The sequence below is a fragment of the Nilaparvata lugens genome, chromosome 7 (genome assembly GCF_014356525.2).
Source record: "Nilaparvata lugens isolate BPH chromosome 7, ASM1435652v1, whole genome shotgun sequence".
NCBI classification, from domain to species: domain Eukaryota; kingdom Metazoa; phylum Arthropoda; class Insecta; order Hemiptera; family Delphacidae; genus Nilaparvata; species Nilaparvata lugens.
In genome coordinates this window covers 13,571,969-13,590,988 of record NC_052510.1, presented here as the reverse complement: position 1 = coordinate 13,590,988, position 19,020 = coordinate 13,571,969, and the positions used below count along the sequence as shown (strand labels likewise).

The 19,020-nt window shown below is 33.3% G+C and overlaps 1 protein-coding gene and 1 non-coding gene across 9 annotated transcripts in view; both read left to right on the top strand.

Annotated features, from left to right (window-relative positions):
- The window catches only part of LOC111054515 (uncharacterized protein DDB_G0284459-like), a 316,682-nt gene that overhangs the window by 251,994 nt on the left and 45,668 nt on the right, over window positions 1-19,020 (top strand). For 7 of the 8 annotated variants that reach the window (XM_039432095.1, XM_039432094.1, XM_039432092.1 and 4 more), the window contains one exon: window positions 13,528-13,651. In XM_039432095.1, the coding sequence (XP_039288029.1) occupies window positions 13,556-13,651 (96 nt within the window). In that variant the 5' untranslated portion in view covers window positions 13,528-13,555. Of the gene's footprint in view, window positions 1-13,527; window positions 13,652-14,447; window positions 14,775-19,020 lie in introns of those variants that run through there. The other variant, XM_039432091.1, reaches the window with a different exon arrangement.
- Window positions 18,765-18,893, top strand: LOC120352578. Its single transcript, XR_005571934.1, has one exon. It is a non-coding gene; the product is annotated as a U11 spliceosomal RNA (small nuclear RNA).

The window sequence follows — 19,020 nt, the reverse complement described above, 5'->3', positions numbered from 1 at the left end:
CAGTAATTTTGCGAGCCGGAAGGCCTTAATTTTTTGTGAATTTATTCGCAAAGAGGGAATTTAGAGACTGCTCTTATAAATACCAGAAACATCGTATTATCTGTGAAGGAATTACAATCCACAACTTCTCACAATAGCTTCATAACGTGGGACTCTATCATAAGAGATAACCCCCCCAGGAGCACAACTTCACAACATAAAAAACCATTGAAATTTCATTCTTTATTGATTCATACAATAAGTACATCGTCAGAATGATAGGGAGTGAAAAAATAAGGCAACCTTGTGCTATTCCTTTCTCAAATTTAGATAAGGTTACACATAGTCCGAAAAAGTGTAAATCTTGTAGTTGTTCACTTCAAGAAATTTTCAGTCCTTAATTTATTTTCACAAAGTAAATAAATGAAAAAAGAAATTGATTAACAATTTTTAGCAAATGTTTGGATGATACCTTCGTTTTAGTATTGCACTTGAACTTATGGTAACTCAACAATTCAACAATTTTCGACAATATTAATTGTGTAAAAATTATTAAAACTTGGCAATTTTTATATTATTTTCCTGTGTATTTTGTTTATCAAGTACTTGATTATTGTTAAAATTCAACATCTATAGATTATCATCCATCAACAGAATTGTATCATTTGTACTGCTGTTATTAGATTGAAAAATGTATTTCTTATTTTTAGAACTCGTGGCTGGAGCTCAAGGCTTCTTTTTCCAGTCACGCCAAAAACTATTGTAATTTAATGATTATTTTGTTTGTAAAAATATTTATTGTATTTGGCAATGAATTCATTATTTGTTCATTCAAAGTATTTCAAGAATGATTTGATAAGCAGCAAGTACTGGTGGGGGAAAGTCACTCCTGAAAACCAAAATTCACAAAGCAAGTAACAAGTAGTAGAGCATGAATAAGCTACATACAACAAGAACAAGCTACCATAAACAATATTTCTGTGATTTAAAGTTGAACCTGACAAATTATTTGTTTATTTTGCCCCTGATATTTATTTTTCGTAGAGGTCAGCAACATTCACGTGTCCTGAATTCTATCGAGTTATCCAAAACTGAAACTAGAATAGCTCAGACACCCACAAAACTTCTGTCGTTTGTTTGAATTAGAGCCAGTATTGTTAGAAATGAAATATATCGGTTTTTATACGCCTCATACTCAAAACTGCGTCATTATTTCGAAAGGCAATAACTCCATACAGTAATAAGCAGCTTCTACATAAATATATTCGCGTTTGCTACTCATGTTGCGTTTGCGTCTACTCGTGGAAATATAAACAGAGCTCTTGCCAAATTACGTAATTCAAATAAGTAAGCAATCGTTATTTCTGTGTAGAGATTTCAGTGCTTGAATAACTTGAGTATTGTAATCGCATTCAAATGTATTGACCTAGTTGAGCGATGGAAAACACACTCGTTTTATGGCTTTCCTATTTAAAAGCGTCTATATTCACCTGAAGAAAGGTTCAGGGTTTGGGGAATTGAATTTGGAAAAACTCCACAATATCAGTATATGTTCTACAAATTTTGAATAGCAAAACTAATTTGTTATGGCATTGAAATGACATCCATAAAGTAATAATTTATCTGTTCAGTATAACCTCATCACTGTCGTTAGTCGTTTTAATATAAAATTATTTATCACATCTCATCTACGTTTTCATTTATGATTGCATATGCTGCTCTTGGAACTTGGATGGAATAAGCTACTCTTCTAGTGAATTAGTCACATGTCCAAGTCAATGTCCTGAAACAATCAAATTAGAGAATTCATTCAGTTCTTATTCCAGTATTCTACTACTTTTTCTGCTTGTAATTCATATTTTTCATTGATTTCTTAAGTTAAAAAATAACATTTTTAGTTGGATTGTTCATCCATTGATGAGCAAAAGGGTGTGGTGATCCTTCATGTCATGTGTGATTACAATGAATGAATAACATAGAAATTATAAAAACCTATTCCTTGAATATTCTGGTGAACACCATTCACTTCCGTTCACCATCATGCTCGCATCTATTTTTACAGTGAATTCCTTTCTCGTTCGATTCCTATTCAGGCAGTTTTTGCATTGCATTCCTACTGGAAGAATAACACATTCCAACTGGAAGAATCTTCACAAGATAAGAAGAAATCGCCCCCTCTTAAGCGTTTGTTCACTGAGACGAATGTTATACTAGAATCAAAATTGAAATCTTAATGCGAATTACAAAAAAAATCTATGAAACAGCAGACAGGGAACCCGTACCCGCCACATGAGATTATTATCAAACATGAAGCATCTTGAGAGCCGTGTAATGAACGCTATCCTACTTGATTGTACTGAATCCAGACTCTTGTATTGTTTGTATGAAAGAAACCGGGTCTTTTGTTTGAAACGTAAGTGGATGGTTGAGAGAATGTTTGATGGTTTTTTCAAAGGGGAGGGCTGAACTGTGATTAGGCTAGGGGAAGGAGAAGGGGAAGGTCGTAGAGGAGAAAGACCTTGTCAAGGACGAACCACGAGATGAATACGATGGAAAGGAGCTGGCTGAAGAGGAAGAAGATGATGAGAGGAGGAGGAGGAGGAGGAGGAAGAAGAATAGGCTGTTGTGGATGCTGCATTCTTTGGTGCGATCATCTCCCAGCTGCAACTAAGAAGAAGAAGAAGAAGAAGAAGAAGAAGAAGAAGAAGAAGAAGAAGAAGAAGAAGAAGAAGGAGAAGTAAAAAGGAGAGAGAAGACCAAGAGAAAGATTTAGGAAGAGGCCGACGAAAGGGATGTGAAAAAAGCGATTCTTTCTCAGCATCCATTCCACTGTGATCTTGTAAAAAGAGAAAGAACGCATTGTTTATGGTTATATTTTGTCTTTTTCTAATGCTGTGGGTCAAAATCCTTCACGAGTCTGAGTAGAGTCTATAAAAATTCTACCCTTCGGACAAACTGTGTGTAACCAACGTGTCTGTACCATCATGCATTGTGGTTATCTCTTCTCATAGACTAGTATTATGGTATTGAACACGTGAGTAAAATGTAGAATATTCTTTATTTTTCTTACCATATGCATGTGTTTTCTATTGTCCTTGAATTGACTTTCGTGGTATAACATTCCCTTGAGTGACTTGAAAAAACAATTCGTGATATAAAATGCTGAAAGTTTTCTCTGGCAAATCAGAAAACTCTTGATTTTTGTTGAAAACTAGTATAGTAGAACCGTAGAGCAAACTTGAGAAATCTGTAAATTCTGAGAGAAAAGAGAACGGCCGGTTAAGGATAATGACTATCCGCCATTTTGTTTTTGTTTCATCGGCCATTTTGTTATCAATTGACCAATCCAGTAAGTTATTGATTTTGGCTCCACCTCTCTAAGCATGATAGGATTTTATCATTGGTACTTTCCAACTATTGTAAAAGCTCATTGTTTTAATCTTGTTGAATTTACTAATTGTGGAGTATGATCTAATCACCTTCTTACAATGATATAATTGAGTACAGTAGTTATCGATGTTTATTTATTCATTCATCATTTATATAAAAAGACACAATCTTAGAATGATTGGGAATGAAAAAAGACAGTAAATTATTCTACTAATTAATAAAATAAAATAAATTAACTTCAGTTGAAATTACTATTTCAATAACCTCAACAATAATAAAATAATTTTTAATTGTTAATAATTTTAATATAAACGAACAAAGTTTATATGATGCTAGATATTTATGAATAATTTTCATCTTATACCAATTTTCCAATCCTGTATGGTGGGTTTCTTCCTCTCCTATCCTTTTTCTTGGCATGTTTTGTTTTCTCAGATCTAATCTAATTCATCTCCACAATTTCATTAATTGACATTTATTGAGGTTACCAATTTAGTTTGAACTCAAAGGTCATGTTTATTAAGATCATCCTTATTTTTATTGACGGTTTGTTTGTTTTTATCATGGATGTGCCATCATGTGCTCTGTTTCGTCTTCAGACAACATTTAATAGTGTAGTTTCATAAGCAATACAATTTTGAACTACAATAATTATTTTGTTCTCGTACAATGAATGATTTTTTGTACCACTTACCATCAGACATGTTCAATTTTTTTTTAAGATTATAATAATCCCTATGTTTTCTTTATAGTTGACCATCCTATGAAGAATACCATTATGGTTATCATAGAAGAAATTTCAAATTTTATAATATTCCCTATATTTTCTTTTTATTTGGCCATCCTATGAAGAATACCATGATGGTTATCATAGAACATTAATTTTCTTAAAGTAGTTTATTCAAACCCTATAATTTACAATATTTCATTTGTCTTTAGAACAACAATGCTTCTAGTATTCTTATCTCATATCACCACCTCTCAAACATTTTTATTGTTATTGGTACGTCTTTAACTCATCTCAAGGAATCCCGAGTTCCTCCCTCCCATTCTTATTCCAAATCCGAAACATTAAAATCTAGTGGCTTCTGGCATGTATGTAATTACAATGGTTGGAGTCTCATAATTTCAGGATAAGCAGAAGCCTTAGAGCTCATCTGAAAACATATTTCAAGTTTACATCAGAGCTGCTTTGTAAGTTAACGTATTTCTCAACGGTTAACAGTCTTTTTATCGTACACAATAACTCAGTTTTATTTCACAAGCAATGCACTCTAATCGGAACCAAATTTGAATAATCCGTTACCTTTTACTTCTTTCTTTACACTCTCATTATTCATTCTCCTATTCTTTGACTCTTCAACTGGCTCTTTTCCAATCGTTGTACTTTATCGAGAGGTATTTGCCGTATCACATCTTTATCTCTATCTGTTTTGAGCATGTTTCTTCTCCTGATTTCTGTCTTCTTCCTGAACTAATTTAATTCTCATTCATTCTTCTTCTATATTGTAGGTTTTGTCATCTTTTTCTTCTTCGTCTTTTGTTCGTTCATTAAAACCGTCTCTTCTTTCTTGTTTTTTGCAACCCTTTATTATTTTATTCTTTCTTCCTGTCCTTCTTTTTCTTCCTGTATCCTCACCCTCTCTCTTTTTCCTCTCATTCTTCACACACTTTCTCCTTTCTCATTCTACTTCTTTATTTCGCCGTTTACTCTTCTCCTTTCTCTGTACCTTGTACCTTGTCTTCTCCACCTCCTTCAACTGTTCTTCTCTCGCTCCTCTTATATTTTCTCAAAAAAAAAATCATTTAAATCCAAAAGCAAATTAATTTCAATCTTCATAGTTGCGTAATTTACCTCTCTACCTTTTCTCCTTCTCTTCTGAGTTTTTCAAAGCCTTTTTTCATGAACCACATTTCTACCTCTATAATATACTTACCAATATCCCTTTATATGTTCTTCCTTTTAATTTCCTTTTCCTCCTCATCATCTTCTTCTTCCTCATATCCTTACTCTATTTTCCAAGCATGTCCTCCTCAACCCTCCTCAATCTTTACTTATCTCTCCTTCTACGATCAATGTAGACTATCAATGTAATATCGATTGCCATAAAAAGACCAATTTATTGGCCATAAAATTGATACCAGAAAACATTGACTTCCTACCTCCTGTTAGAAGTAGTCTCCTGGTATGTGTTACCCTGGTAGTTGTATGGTAATAAAACTATAAGACCATATAACATAGTATAGCATTTTATAGATACCGAAATTGTAGCAGTCGTTGAACCTGGGTAATAACATTGTTGTAATAGGGACATGGTTTGTATACCTTATTATATTTATGTACCAGGCTTTATTGATTTGAATGCGACGTTGTTATATTGATATTAATTTTGATCTGTCAGAATTCCTCATAAATAACATCATTGCTTGCCATTAAACCAATGGTGACAGTGTGTAGTGAATCCCAGTGACTGCATGAAGGGCGAATCATGACCTAGAGGTCAACCAACCTCCTTGACCTCATGTTCGGTTCAGTTTGAGAGTTTGAGTTGGTGACCCAGGCCACAACGCTTGCAGTTATTCCCCTCCTCCTCCTCCTATCTTCCTCATCCACCCCTCTGACTGCATACCTACTGCCAGCCAAACAAAATGTTGTCAGAACTTGATACTCGTATCACTTCTCTCCAGCCTCTGCATAATTTTTGTTCTCATTTTTCGATACATTATATTCTGTTCTTGTTTGGTCTTCTTCTTTCCTTGATTTGATTTGATTTATTCCTTTCTTCATTGCTCTCCTATTATCTTCCCTTTTATAACTTCAGTTATACAGTTCACTCATCTCTTATTCCTTAATCTTGTATAACGTCTTCCTTGTTTCTATTTATTTTTCTTCTCAGTTTTCCTTTATTCTTGATAGCTTTATCTTATTAGCAGCTGCCCATTCATAAGATCAAGGGAGGGACTTAGTATTAATGGGAAGAGTGTCCTTGTATATTTTATCATTAACAGGAGGATTAACAGGTGTAATACTAGCAAATTCCTCTATTGATATTATCTTACACGATAGCTCATTTACACTATGTTCTATCCATAGGAGCAGTGTTTACTATCATCGCCAAATTTATCCACTGATTCCCGATATAGATGGTTTCTCGTGCTTCATTTTTCAATATCCTATTATATTAAGCGAGCAATTTCTGTATATACAGTATATTTATATTCATATATGGTTATGTGGTTATCTGGTTATATGGGTATATATTAACGGGTCCAACGATTCTCACGAGATTTGGAACAAAGTAGGTTTATGATATGAAGATTCGATTGCACTAGGTGTCAACCCTTGGATAACTCGCTGAAGGACATTAAAAGGATATTAAATACGTCCTTGGAAAAACATCTGAAATTTTGTCGTCTGTCGATACCGTAATGGAAGACAGTGAACGAGTGCATGTGTATGAGATCATCCAGCTGATCTCACGAGAAGAAAAATTCAGGAAGAGAAACTTATTTTCGTTTATTTCTCTTTTTTTAGAAAATATGTTTACTTCAGAAAGTCCAAAATAGTAACTAGATGTTGTTAGTGTAGAATAGTACATAGTATATTAACAAATATTGTAGCAAACATAGTAAATCAAAGTAAATCGAATTCATACTATATCTATTTGTAATTGATGATGTGTTTGTTTTTTGAAGTGTGAATAATAATAGTTATTTTGATGAATGATAGTAGCTTAACCTAGATTTTGATTTGGACTGTAGTATAAATTTGAAAAGGGACAGTTTTGGGCATAAGCCTGTTGTGCCTCGTCATATAACTGTAAAAATACGACGTTATTGTACTACTGAGAAAATGAATAAATAAATATAAACTATAAATTCAATCTCTCGTTAAAATTTTTTTATGCTTTTACACTCCAGAGCAAAGCTCGGTCCCCCGATATTATACAAATTATACCCGCATATTCCTATCATGAAATTGTGTTTCATCTTCATTTTACTAGAAAAATCATTATTTTGTTGAATATTTATCAGGAAACATTTGTAGAATTTATTCATTATGCTTTGTAGAATATTCATGGAAAAACCTCGTTTTTTTCATCGTCTCCATGTTTTTCTCATTCCTTCCTTTTTTACCAGAAATTATTTTTAATTATTCTTCTCATTTTGGCAAAAACAAATATCTTGCATTCATGATGAAATATACTCCGTGCAAATCTTCTTCAGACTTGGAGGAATTTGCGGCGCAGAGAAATGGAGGGAGATCAGCCAATTGCAGTGATGGATAGAGTCATAGGTGGAAGCGTAGTTGTCAATTTGTCGAATAGAGTCAGTCGAGTCTGTGATTGCAGAGAGGAAACTTCCTAAGTTTAACATGAGCGCTTGAATACTCACTAGTAAATAGAGAACGCTGGCCGATACACAATGGTAACATAGCTGCCGTTGTGGTTGCATCCCTGCCGCTGTATGCCTTCTCTGCTGCGCATGACCATCCCAAGTCTGAAGTTAATACACTTTGTTCATACTGGGTTTCAATTTTCTGCATCCACATTCCACACTGAGAGGAGGAAATATGACTAAAGTATAAATACTGAGAAGTGTAACAAAATCCATTTCATTCTCATAGTTCTTTCCTCATATTATTCCACTTGTCTTTCTCAATCTATTCCAATTCATTCCCCGTCCTCTTATTTATCATCTCCTTCTCTCTCGTATAATGCTGCCACACTTAAACAGCTGAAATTCTAGTCGAATTCTTTGCAGTCAGACTATTGATTACACCCACTGAACTGGCAATCCTCTCACGTCGCATGAGTCATGAGTTGAAGAATGTGGTCCACCTCTAGTCACAAATAATAATTAACAGTCAGTGCCATGTTTATCAACTTTGTTTCGAACTGGAATCTACAATGTTACAGATAAAACTGATTCATTGAATGATTAATACAATGAGAATATGTTTTATTCGTATCCTACACCTTGCAATTTCTTCAAAAGTGAAGATTCATAACTTGATAAATTGAGAAATTAACTATCTTTAAAGTTTGCTAGCTTAATCACCTTGCACTTTCTTCAAAAGTAAAGATTTAAAACTTAATGAATTGAGAAATTAATTATCATGAAGTTTGCTAGCTTATGCAAGATGCAAATCTATCAGCATCTTCATTCAATTTTCATAATTTCCAGGTTCTTACTCATAAAACATAGATGACGATCCACATACAGACCAGTAATGTTTAGTTTTTATATTATAATGGTAAGATGTATAGATGGATGAAAAGAATTATTTATCAAAAGAAAAAATACTTGAAAACACTATTCAAATAACGGACTAGAAATGTTTCAAAACCAGCTATGTCTTCTATTTTTATTTTAAGATTTATGTAGAGGAGGTCACTCTAAATCTTGTCGTTTGGACTGACCTGCACTTTCATGTAAAGGATGTCACTCTAAATCTTTTCGTTTGGACAGACCTGCACTTTGATGTTCTCCCTTTGAACTCTGAACTTGTAGAAGAGTGATAATCGCATCACTTAATTCAAAGTTTTCTATTTTCTACTTCTCTAAATTTCTACTTGGATGGGATGAGTTGAACTATGTTTCCTAAACATCTACTCTATAATACACTTTCGAGACTCATTATAAATTCAGGAATTGTGAATATTCCCTGTTAGATTGTAGGCCTGCTTCTGGAATTAATAGCGTGAGAAAAACTTTGATCACTTGCCGTGCATTAGCATAATAGATGGAATATTGGAATTCGGGGAATTTGCATTCGGAATTGATTTTTATCAGCGGAAAAATGTTACGATTGAATGTGTTTTAAACGTGGTGACCTTTAGTTTCTGGCCTTTGAATTTCGGACCACTTTGCTTCTGTTTGGTTCGGGATGATGATGATTTATATAATTATAACAGACATCAAATATGCATGGTGAGCGATGGAAGCGGTTCACGGGACGTGATCGTACGTAGTCGTGCGAAAAACTCGTGACTCGTTCTCGTTGAATGTGTGGATTTCGGAATGAGGAAATACCGAAATGTCCGATGTCTTTTTGATGTTGATGGTTCCAGCCATGGATCAATTCATAATCTTCTCTAATGTAGGGTCTGTAAGGACTGTAAACTAGTATAGAACTTGTAAGCCTGTAATATTGGGTCCTGCAGTCATGTATGTAGGCTTACATGATGGTTCGATCGTAAATCATCGAGGTTCAAGTGTTGCTTGGAATTGAGTAGAGAATCCGGTAAGACTCGATTTTTCAGAGTGCTCTAATGTTGGGTAATCTTGAGATTCACAGGTTGAATACAATATTAATAGGTTGGACCAATTATGCCAATTATGTTCACTATTTTTATAAACGTTTCAAATAAGTTCATAGTTATATAATTTTTTTATCATTGGAAAAAAGTAAGAAGAATAATATATTGAGTCAAATTTTTCCTCTCTTTATAGTATATCAAAGGAATATAAGATATCAAAAAAATAGTTGGAAAGAGTGCTTGAAGAAGAGTAAACAAAGAAGAAATTACGCAGCCAGGATATCCTTCTTCTTCCCACACTCCTCTTTCCCATGATCCTTCCTTGCAATATAAGTCTCAACAGCTCATACTTTTCACCCCTCATTACATGGCCCAAATATTGCAATTTTCTTCTCTTTATAGTCGCAACAACTTCACATTCCTTCCCCATCATTAACATTACATCCCTATTTGTCACTTTTCTTGTCCATGGTATTCTCCACATCCTTCTATAGCACCACATTTCAAATGCCTCGATGTTTTTGAGGTTTTTCTTTTTCAAAGTTCATGCTTCCATGCCGTACAGCAATGTAGAAAACACATAACAACGCAGCATGCGTATTCTAAGTTCTAGTTTAATATCTCGGCTACACAGAAATCTTTTCATTTTTATGAACACCTGTCGTGCTATTTCCACTCGTCCTTTGATCTCCCTGGTCTGATCGTTCACTTCCGTAATCCATGCTCCAAGATACTTATATGCTGTGACTCTCTCGATAGGTGTATTGTCCACTACAATATTAATTGTCACTCTCTGATTTTTCGAGACGATCATGCACTTGGTTTTCTTAAGATTCAGCTTCAACCCATAGTTATTGCTGTAGTTATTCACATTTTCCAGTAATTGCTGCAACTCATTCTCACTTCCCGCTATCAGAAGTGTGTCATCTGCATAGCGTAAATTATTACGCTATCAAAATACAAATCATACATTTCCTTTAAATTATAGTAACTACATAGAAGATGTTTCCATACATAAAATCAACCAACAACTTGATTGATGTCAATACCAAAATTGTTTACAGCAATATTGCAGCCAACCATTTTAGTAAAAATTGTAAATTGAAAATATCAGGTCAATCACCTTCACAATATTCAAAAAATGGGATATCATTAAAAAATTATGATGAAAAATAATTTAGTAGATGTGAAAAAAGGAAGGAAGTGGAGCCAAAATAGAATAATGCTGGGCGTTAGAAGAAATTTTAGGATGAGAATATAAGACGGAAAATAAGATAGGATGAGTAAGACTTTAAACAGACCGGCAATGACCTGGGAGAACACCGAACAGTATCCGGCAGATAATGAAGGGATATGGTGATTGGAAAAGAAAACAGGCGAAACTGAAGGCGAAACAATGGCGATCTGTTGATACGAAAAGCAGAGGCAAATAACAACTGCAGCCTTGCTCCAAACATAAAACAGCAGGGTACCGCTTTGAAAATCTCCTTTCCTGTTTATTGAATCTTTAAATTTACTGTGCAAAAGTGGGAAAATAAACTACAATCCATGCCATGAAAAAAGGGAACGCAACTTATTCACTGTTGAGGTATGAATACACGGTTTCATTTCTTCGTTGCCAAGTACTATTATAAGATTCGTGACAATTATTTTATGAAATAGTGATGTACAGGTCTCCCTCAATTTTGGTAGAGAGTTAGTGGGAAGGATACTTCGAATATTCTTTACGAAGAATGGACATTGATATGTCCAAAGCTCCGCCAATTTATGTAGATGCATAACAATATAATTATCTATAGTTATTACAAATTGCTTTATTCATATCATATACAGTTCAATAATTATTTTCTTAGACTATATTATGTAAATTCATCTATAATATTTTGATGTATTGTAAGCTATTGTATATAAGTGTATAAGCCAGTATACATTGTAATCTACATAAATAAAGTACTCAATCAATCAATTATTTTCCTTCCAATAATCAAAATAATCAATTACTTCCTTAAAACCGGCGTTTGTCCACAGGGAGGATGGTTTGGACGCAGACTGCGTCCTTAAAAGGTTTATTTTGGGGAGGCTCAAATAAAATCCTGGGGGATCCCAAAAAATTAATTCAATTTCTAAATACTAATCTAATTTCGAAATACTCATCTACGATTAATTTCAAACAAATAATCCAATCGTTGAATACCAATTCTATCTCTAAATACCAATCTACTAATAATAGACTAAAAACTACGTAACTATTAGTATTTATATTAATGCACAACATAACTTGAAGTTGACCTAGGTGCTGATCACAACAAACCATTCATTCATTCACGACCACCACAACATCCAGTAATTAATTTTTTAATGGATTCCAATACAGGCGTTCTCACTGGCTCCTTTTATAAATCAAGACGGTATTACCTATTACATGACCCGTTAGTTGGTATTTAGTAATACCCAAAATCTTGAGTTATATGGTTTTCATTCTTCGTTCTATCTCAGCCCCGCATTTCTTGACACTCTATATAAGAACGCCCACAGACCATATTTTTCAATTTCTTTCTCTGTATCTCCTTATTTTGAACTTTATTCTGTCTTCCTCTCTGTTCAAATCCACAATCTCGTAATAAATACTGTCAAGACGTTGATAGTGTGTTACTGCTCACAGATGTGTACGGCTCTCTGGAGAGATATAGATATGTTTATTGCAATGGGTGTATGTTTATAGTAGAAATACAGTTATAGTGGGTGGATGGCTGATCGCCATGACACACAGATGTGTCTCTCGGCCGTTGGCTGTCTTCCCCGTGGCTCAGGCCAGAAGAAGGCGAGAGAAATGATTGTAATAGATGAGGAGGGTCAGAGGTCAGGAGACAGAAGAGAATTGTTTTCGCGTCTTGCTGTGAATTTGTTGGAAGGTCGAAGTTTCATTGTTGGCCTGAATGCATCTCTTCAGTCCACCCACACCATTGAACTGGTTCAATTATATTACAGCTATGTAGTTGAAATTGGAATGTACTTTGACTGCGAAGTTGTAGGACAAGTCTGCAAGAAGAAGCCTTGTACAGTTGGCTCAACAAACAGTGACCCTCTTATGACATTGGCTTGTGTATTTGAACTAAGCTCTTATTCTAGTCAGAGTCCCTCTTTGAGGATACAATATTGAAAAGTGTATTTCCAAGATGTTGTTTTGCAACTTCTATGAATCTTTTGTTAATATTTACATAAATGTAATCATCCATCCCATATAATTTAGAATGTGTAATTCGAAAATGTAAAAGTGACACAAAACCTAGCTACATTTGGACTATTGTTTGAATTTATTTTTGTTTAAATTATTTTTTCAATAAATTCATTCATTGGAACCGTTTGGGGCTTGAGCCTGTGGTACTTTTCTGAAAGTTTACTAAATAATTGAATAAATAACATTTTTCATGAAAAATGTTGTTAATAAATTATATTCGGTGATATTCTTAAATAGAGATATTCGTGATATTCGATAGAATAGAGTCAATTATTGAAATAGAATCAATATGATCAACCCAAAAATATTTATTCCCCGAAATTTGATTGATGATAGATAATATATTATGATGGGGGTATGTTTCCAATGAAATGGTATTTTCCTCCAATGTACAACGCTGATTTTTGTGAAATACTGTAGTGAAAATATGAGTTTTAGAAGAGAAAATGTGACAATTTTAGAAGAGTCATCCTCAAATTTCAAAATCTATCTGAGTGTTCGTCCAGAATTTCGGGACTATTTTTACTAATGTTGCAAGTTACAGTATCATCAAATGAAACGTTTTCATGTTTCCTAATATTTCTGCAAATCGACTTATACTATTTTCAAGTGTTCTTTGGTTTTCTAATGAATGTTGTGTTTTGCTTTGCTTTGCAGGGAATGGGGATGACGAAGTGATGCCAAAATGCCAGCCGAAGATTCAGAAATGCAGCGACGACACAGCAGTGTCTCGGAGGCCAACACCAACGGGCTTTCCGAGTTCGGCGCCCTCAAACGACAGGTAATTCAGTTACAGTTTTAGTAAAAGTTTATTAGTAATATTTAACAAAATCAATTGAACCCAATGATTCATCTTCTAAAAACTCATATAGGCTAGGTACTATGAAAAATTCATTATAATTTATTTTTGAAAATGCATTAGGCTATATCAGAGACAACGGATACTTAGACATCTTTTCTCTATGGCTATATAATATTCAATGAATATAAGAAATTTATTCTACTAGCTGGATGCATTTTAACATCTATTAGATCTAAAATATGATAATAATGCATTTTTAATTAGGAAATTGTTCGACACCACTATGGCAAGCCATGTACTAGAGTAGGTTTTACATTTTTGTAGGAAGATTAGTTACTGATACAGACAGTTACATTGTTATTTTTAGCAGAAAGTGTTTGAGAACTATTTAATTTTTCTCGACAAATTATTGGGGTGACTCTATTGGGGTGCTAATTCTTTACAACTGTGATTTAAACTAACTTAAATGAATCCCCACAAAAATGAGTGAGTTATTTGTTGCAATTGCAATTCAAACTAGCATAAACAAATCCCACAAAAATAAATGTGAAATAGAATTATTTCATGAATATTGGAATTTTAAAAACTCCAAGACCCAAAAGAAATATTATATTGTATAGAATACTTGTTTTTACCCATGGTTATAAGCTGAAAGGTTATAGATTATTCTATATCCCTTGGGCTCTACTTATCATGGGTAAATGTAACTAAATTAGTGTATTGGAAATGGAATATTGAAATATATTATGCTATCTATGTACGAGTATTTAACGTGGAGTAATGCACAGTAAATCAATCAAAATTTAAGGAGTCGTATGTATATATTGCTATTATTTATGCTTTCAAATCAACAAGTCTTTGAATTTTTACAGTGTTCCAAGTACTGTGTTCACAAACACAGTACTAGAATATTTTAGTAACTCGACCGTTTCCATGTCAACATCTCTGTAATCAAATATTTTCTACCCCGGAATGCAATAAAATTGGGGAGAATTCTTTTCTAGATTTTACTAAATTTAACTAGTGGATAACAATTATGACAATTGGAAAAGTACCGAATTTTAGTCGATCTCATTTTAATCTATTGTGCACTAGAAGTGAAGTAAGTATAAAGTTTCTATGTACTTTTGATTTCTCATTTCAATACTACTGTATTTTTTTCTTGTAAACCCAACTCTGACATTTCTGGACTGCATGAATTGAATTGCAATGTAAAATTTAATTTTAATCAATAGTTTAGCATTGTATCAAACTGCAACTGAATTGTACCAACTCATTTTTATTTGTAAAAAAATCAAAATGATAGGTTTAAACTGGAATAAATGATGGCTAAAATTCATCATAATTGTATCTTGTCAACATAATTATGTACAATATGATTCCACATTCCAGCTGTGAATATTAAAAACAATTTTCTTGACCAGTAAAATCACCTCACTACCAAACAAAAATCAATGATGATAATACAGGATTCATTCATAGACACTGTTTCCCATTCCCCTATCAATAATACTACTCTACTCATTTCTATAATAACTTCTATACTAATCTTTGTTTTTTACTTGATTCTTGCTTTTTTGATAGAATATTGAAACAATAAACGTTGAGAATAATTTAATTTTGAATTAAATTTGAATCTCATAAAAAATATAAACCTGCATTAAATAGTCAAGAATAGTAAAAATAGTTGTAAACTGTGTTTATAAATAATAAACATCAGAGATGAGACTGCTTTCAAAGACTGATTTTCGGATTCAATTGAAACTTTCATTTGAAAAGTACTAGTACTTTATGGCGATTCGGTTGAGTGTAAAATTCAATAAAATAATGGCACAGCGAGAAATTGGCGTGAATATAGCGGATTGAGCGGGAGGTTAGTGTTGTTTAGGAGCGGAAAGTTGATTAGATCAACAGCTCAGGACTCAGGGGCTCAGGGCCACCCAATGGACAGGAACCACGCTTCGTCGATCACAGCAGCTCCCCGTGCACTCTGCACTGATTCACGTTACAAGTTAAAGGGCTTCCTTTACTCTGATGTCCTCCTAAAACGTAAACAATGTTCCAGTTTGAACTGGCTAGTCAATCACATATAATAGAACAATCATTATTATTGTAAATTATTAATATATAAATATTATTTATTATTGTAAATATATATTATTATTATTGTATATTAATAAATAATTATTATTATGCTTTGTAAGAATAATTTGTGGTCTGACTAAAAGATTTTCAATTGATCATATTATTTTTTGAGTGTATGACCAGAGAAAACTACTATAATATATTATAGTATTGTGATATATTAGCTGTATTATGTGGTATGACATTGATTGAAGTTAAAAGGCTTCCCTTACTCTGCTATCCTCCTCAAACGTAAACAATGTTCGCGTTTGAACTGGCAATAATATTATTATTGTTGTAACTATGTTAGGTGATAAACAAGGGCTCAATCACAGAATAGAGAAATAATTTGTAGTCCAACTAAAAGATTTTCAATTAATCGCATTATTTTTCGAGTGTATGACACTGATTCAAGTTAAAAGTTCCTTCCTTTACTCTGATGTCCTCCTCAAACGTAAACAATGTTCCAGTTTGAACTGGCATAAATTCATAGACAAGGGCTCAATCACATATAATAGAACAATAATTATGTTTTATAATAAAAAATTGTGGTCCAACTAAAAGATTTAGTTCAATGGCTAGAATTCATAAAAAAGGGCTCTACCACAGTTAATAGAACTGATGCTCTATTAATAATAATAATTTGTGATCCAACTCAAATATTTTTTATTGATTACATTTTTTTGAGTGTAGGACACTGATTAAAGTTAAAAGTTGAAGGGCCTCCTTTACTCTGCTGCCCGCCTAAAACGTAAACAATGTTCGAGTTTGAACTGGCTCGAGTTAGAATTCATAAATAAGGGCTCAATCACAGATAATAGAACAATAATTATGTTTTGTAATAATAATTTGTGTCCAACTAAAAGATGTTCAATTGTTCACACTATTTTTTTGAGTGTATGACACTGATTCAAGATAAAAGTTGGAGGGTTTTCTTTACTCTGCTGCCCTCCTAAAACATAAACAATGTTTGGGTTTGAACTGGCAAGAATCTGTAACTATGGGTTCAATAAGAGACTGTGTTATGAATGGTTTCTTTTGTGTTGACAGCAATTGGACGAAATTTGGATTGATAATTGTTTTTTAAATTGATTAAGATAATAGAATAGAATAGAATAGAATGACTGCCTTTTTTTATAACTGGGAGGGCGAAGTTAGGGCGCAGTCGGCCCTCTCTTACACTTAACCCTCAAATAAATAGAATAGATATCAATCAAGAGTTTATCAGATATTTGGGTGTTGATATAGGATAAAAATGTGAATTCAGAAATACAGTATATGTTTTGGTAGAAAATCAAAATTGTTTTGTCTCTATCAGGGTGGAGTTAGGACTCCAGGTCCTCTCTGCCACACAACCCTATGAATAATAGATAAATGAATATAATGTTTTCAAAATTTAGGTGGTGTCTACAATTCTTTAATAAATTTATTAATGGATTGGGATAGAAGTAATATAAAAAGTTTCAGCTAGAAGGCCTTTGTAACAATCAAGAGTTTATCAGATATTTGGGTGTTGATATAGGATAAAAATGTGAATTCAGAAATACAGTATATGTTTTGGTAGAAAATCAAAATTGTTTTGTACTTTAATTTTCTGAGGATGGTTACAGGTCTATTTCAAGTTCTGTTTTAATAATTGAAATCATTTCATGTTTTCACTTTTTTTTTAATTATACCCTTGTGGAGCTCGGGTTAACTGCTAATTGTTTGACCAATCAAATACTTGAGCCAATGAAAATGTGGTATAGCTAAGTATTAGTTATCAAAAGGGTTAAATGAATATCCTATGTGAAATGTTGAAATTTCACTGAAATATTAACTAATATTAACTAAGTATTAGTTATCAAAAGGGTAAAATGAATATCCTATGTGAATTGTTGAAATTATATTCCACGATTATATGTAACGGTTATTAATAATTATTGTGTTACTGTGAATATACAATAGATTATGTGAATGATAAAATTTCGCATTTAGCATTTCGGTTTATAATACAGAGTGCATTTCAAGTCCTGTAACTCTATTTTAAGTTTGTGGTCATTTATTTCTAACGAAGGAAAATTAAGTTTTGTTTACTAAGTTGATAGCCCTACTCAATCGGTACGGTATTCGGTATACACTCGACAGTGCGAGGTTGATTATACTTGAAAATATTATGTGACATTCTGTGTGGATTCCAGTCGTCTTATGAACACAGAATGTTTTTTAGAACATGAATATTATGGTGAAAATTGTCAAAGCGTGTATATATGATTTAAATGGGTGGACTTTTTAGCAATCCTTAAAAATCTTTAGCAACTAAAAAATTGGTAAGTTAATAAAATATTATTTTTATCCTATATTTTGATTTCCATCATACAGGTAAGGTAGGCTTATGTTATTGAATTGTTAAAAATGTAATTTTTTCTTGCTTCAAAAAACTAGCTGATTGAACTGAAATTCAAGTAGTACTCGTATTAGAAGCATTCATGAGCAGTTGATTTGGTATGGGTTGAATGGTAATATCATTAATTATTTGACGACGAAGTTCTTATGACGTAGCTCATCAACAGAGAGATCCTAATCGCAAGTTGATTTTATTCATCTTTGATAAATAGCTAACAATATTTTAAAGCCAAAGAATAGCATTGATTCTTCAGAAAAGCTTCAAGTATTTGGAAATTCGTTCGAATTTGCCGCTTCAAACTGTTGATCGGCCACGTAGTTCCTTCGTCTCCCGCTAGAGTTCACGACATGTCCTTTTTTCTCTTCAAACACCATCAAATAAGCTATTTCAACTTGAATTTTGATAATTTCAAGTATCTATGGCCGGATAATGAAATTGAAATGGGTGATGCAGGTGCTACAATGGTTATTTCAACTTAATTCTGTTTAAATCTTCCAGGAATCGCTATCGAATTCCAAGTTCTCGCCAACTTGAGCATTATGAACAGTTGATAGGGTCTCCCGGTGCCATGTTGCTCTGATTTAAAAGGGCGTTTGTCACTTACATGACATGCAGTCGTGACATGCTGTAGGGTATGGCCATCAAGACATACTCAACGCATAATATTTGGAAACGTGGGGCTGTTGGCTGCCAATATGCACCGACGCCCCCACAATCATCTAACATAGTTGCCGTACAACAATCTTACTTTTGTCGTCACCTTCTGCGGTTTTATTTATTCCAATGCTGATGCTTTCATTACAAGTTTCAAGTTATCTTCGATCTTCTTCTTTCTCAG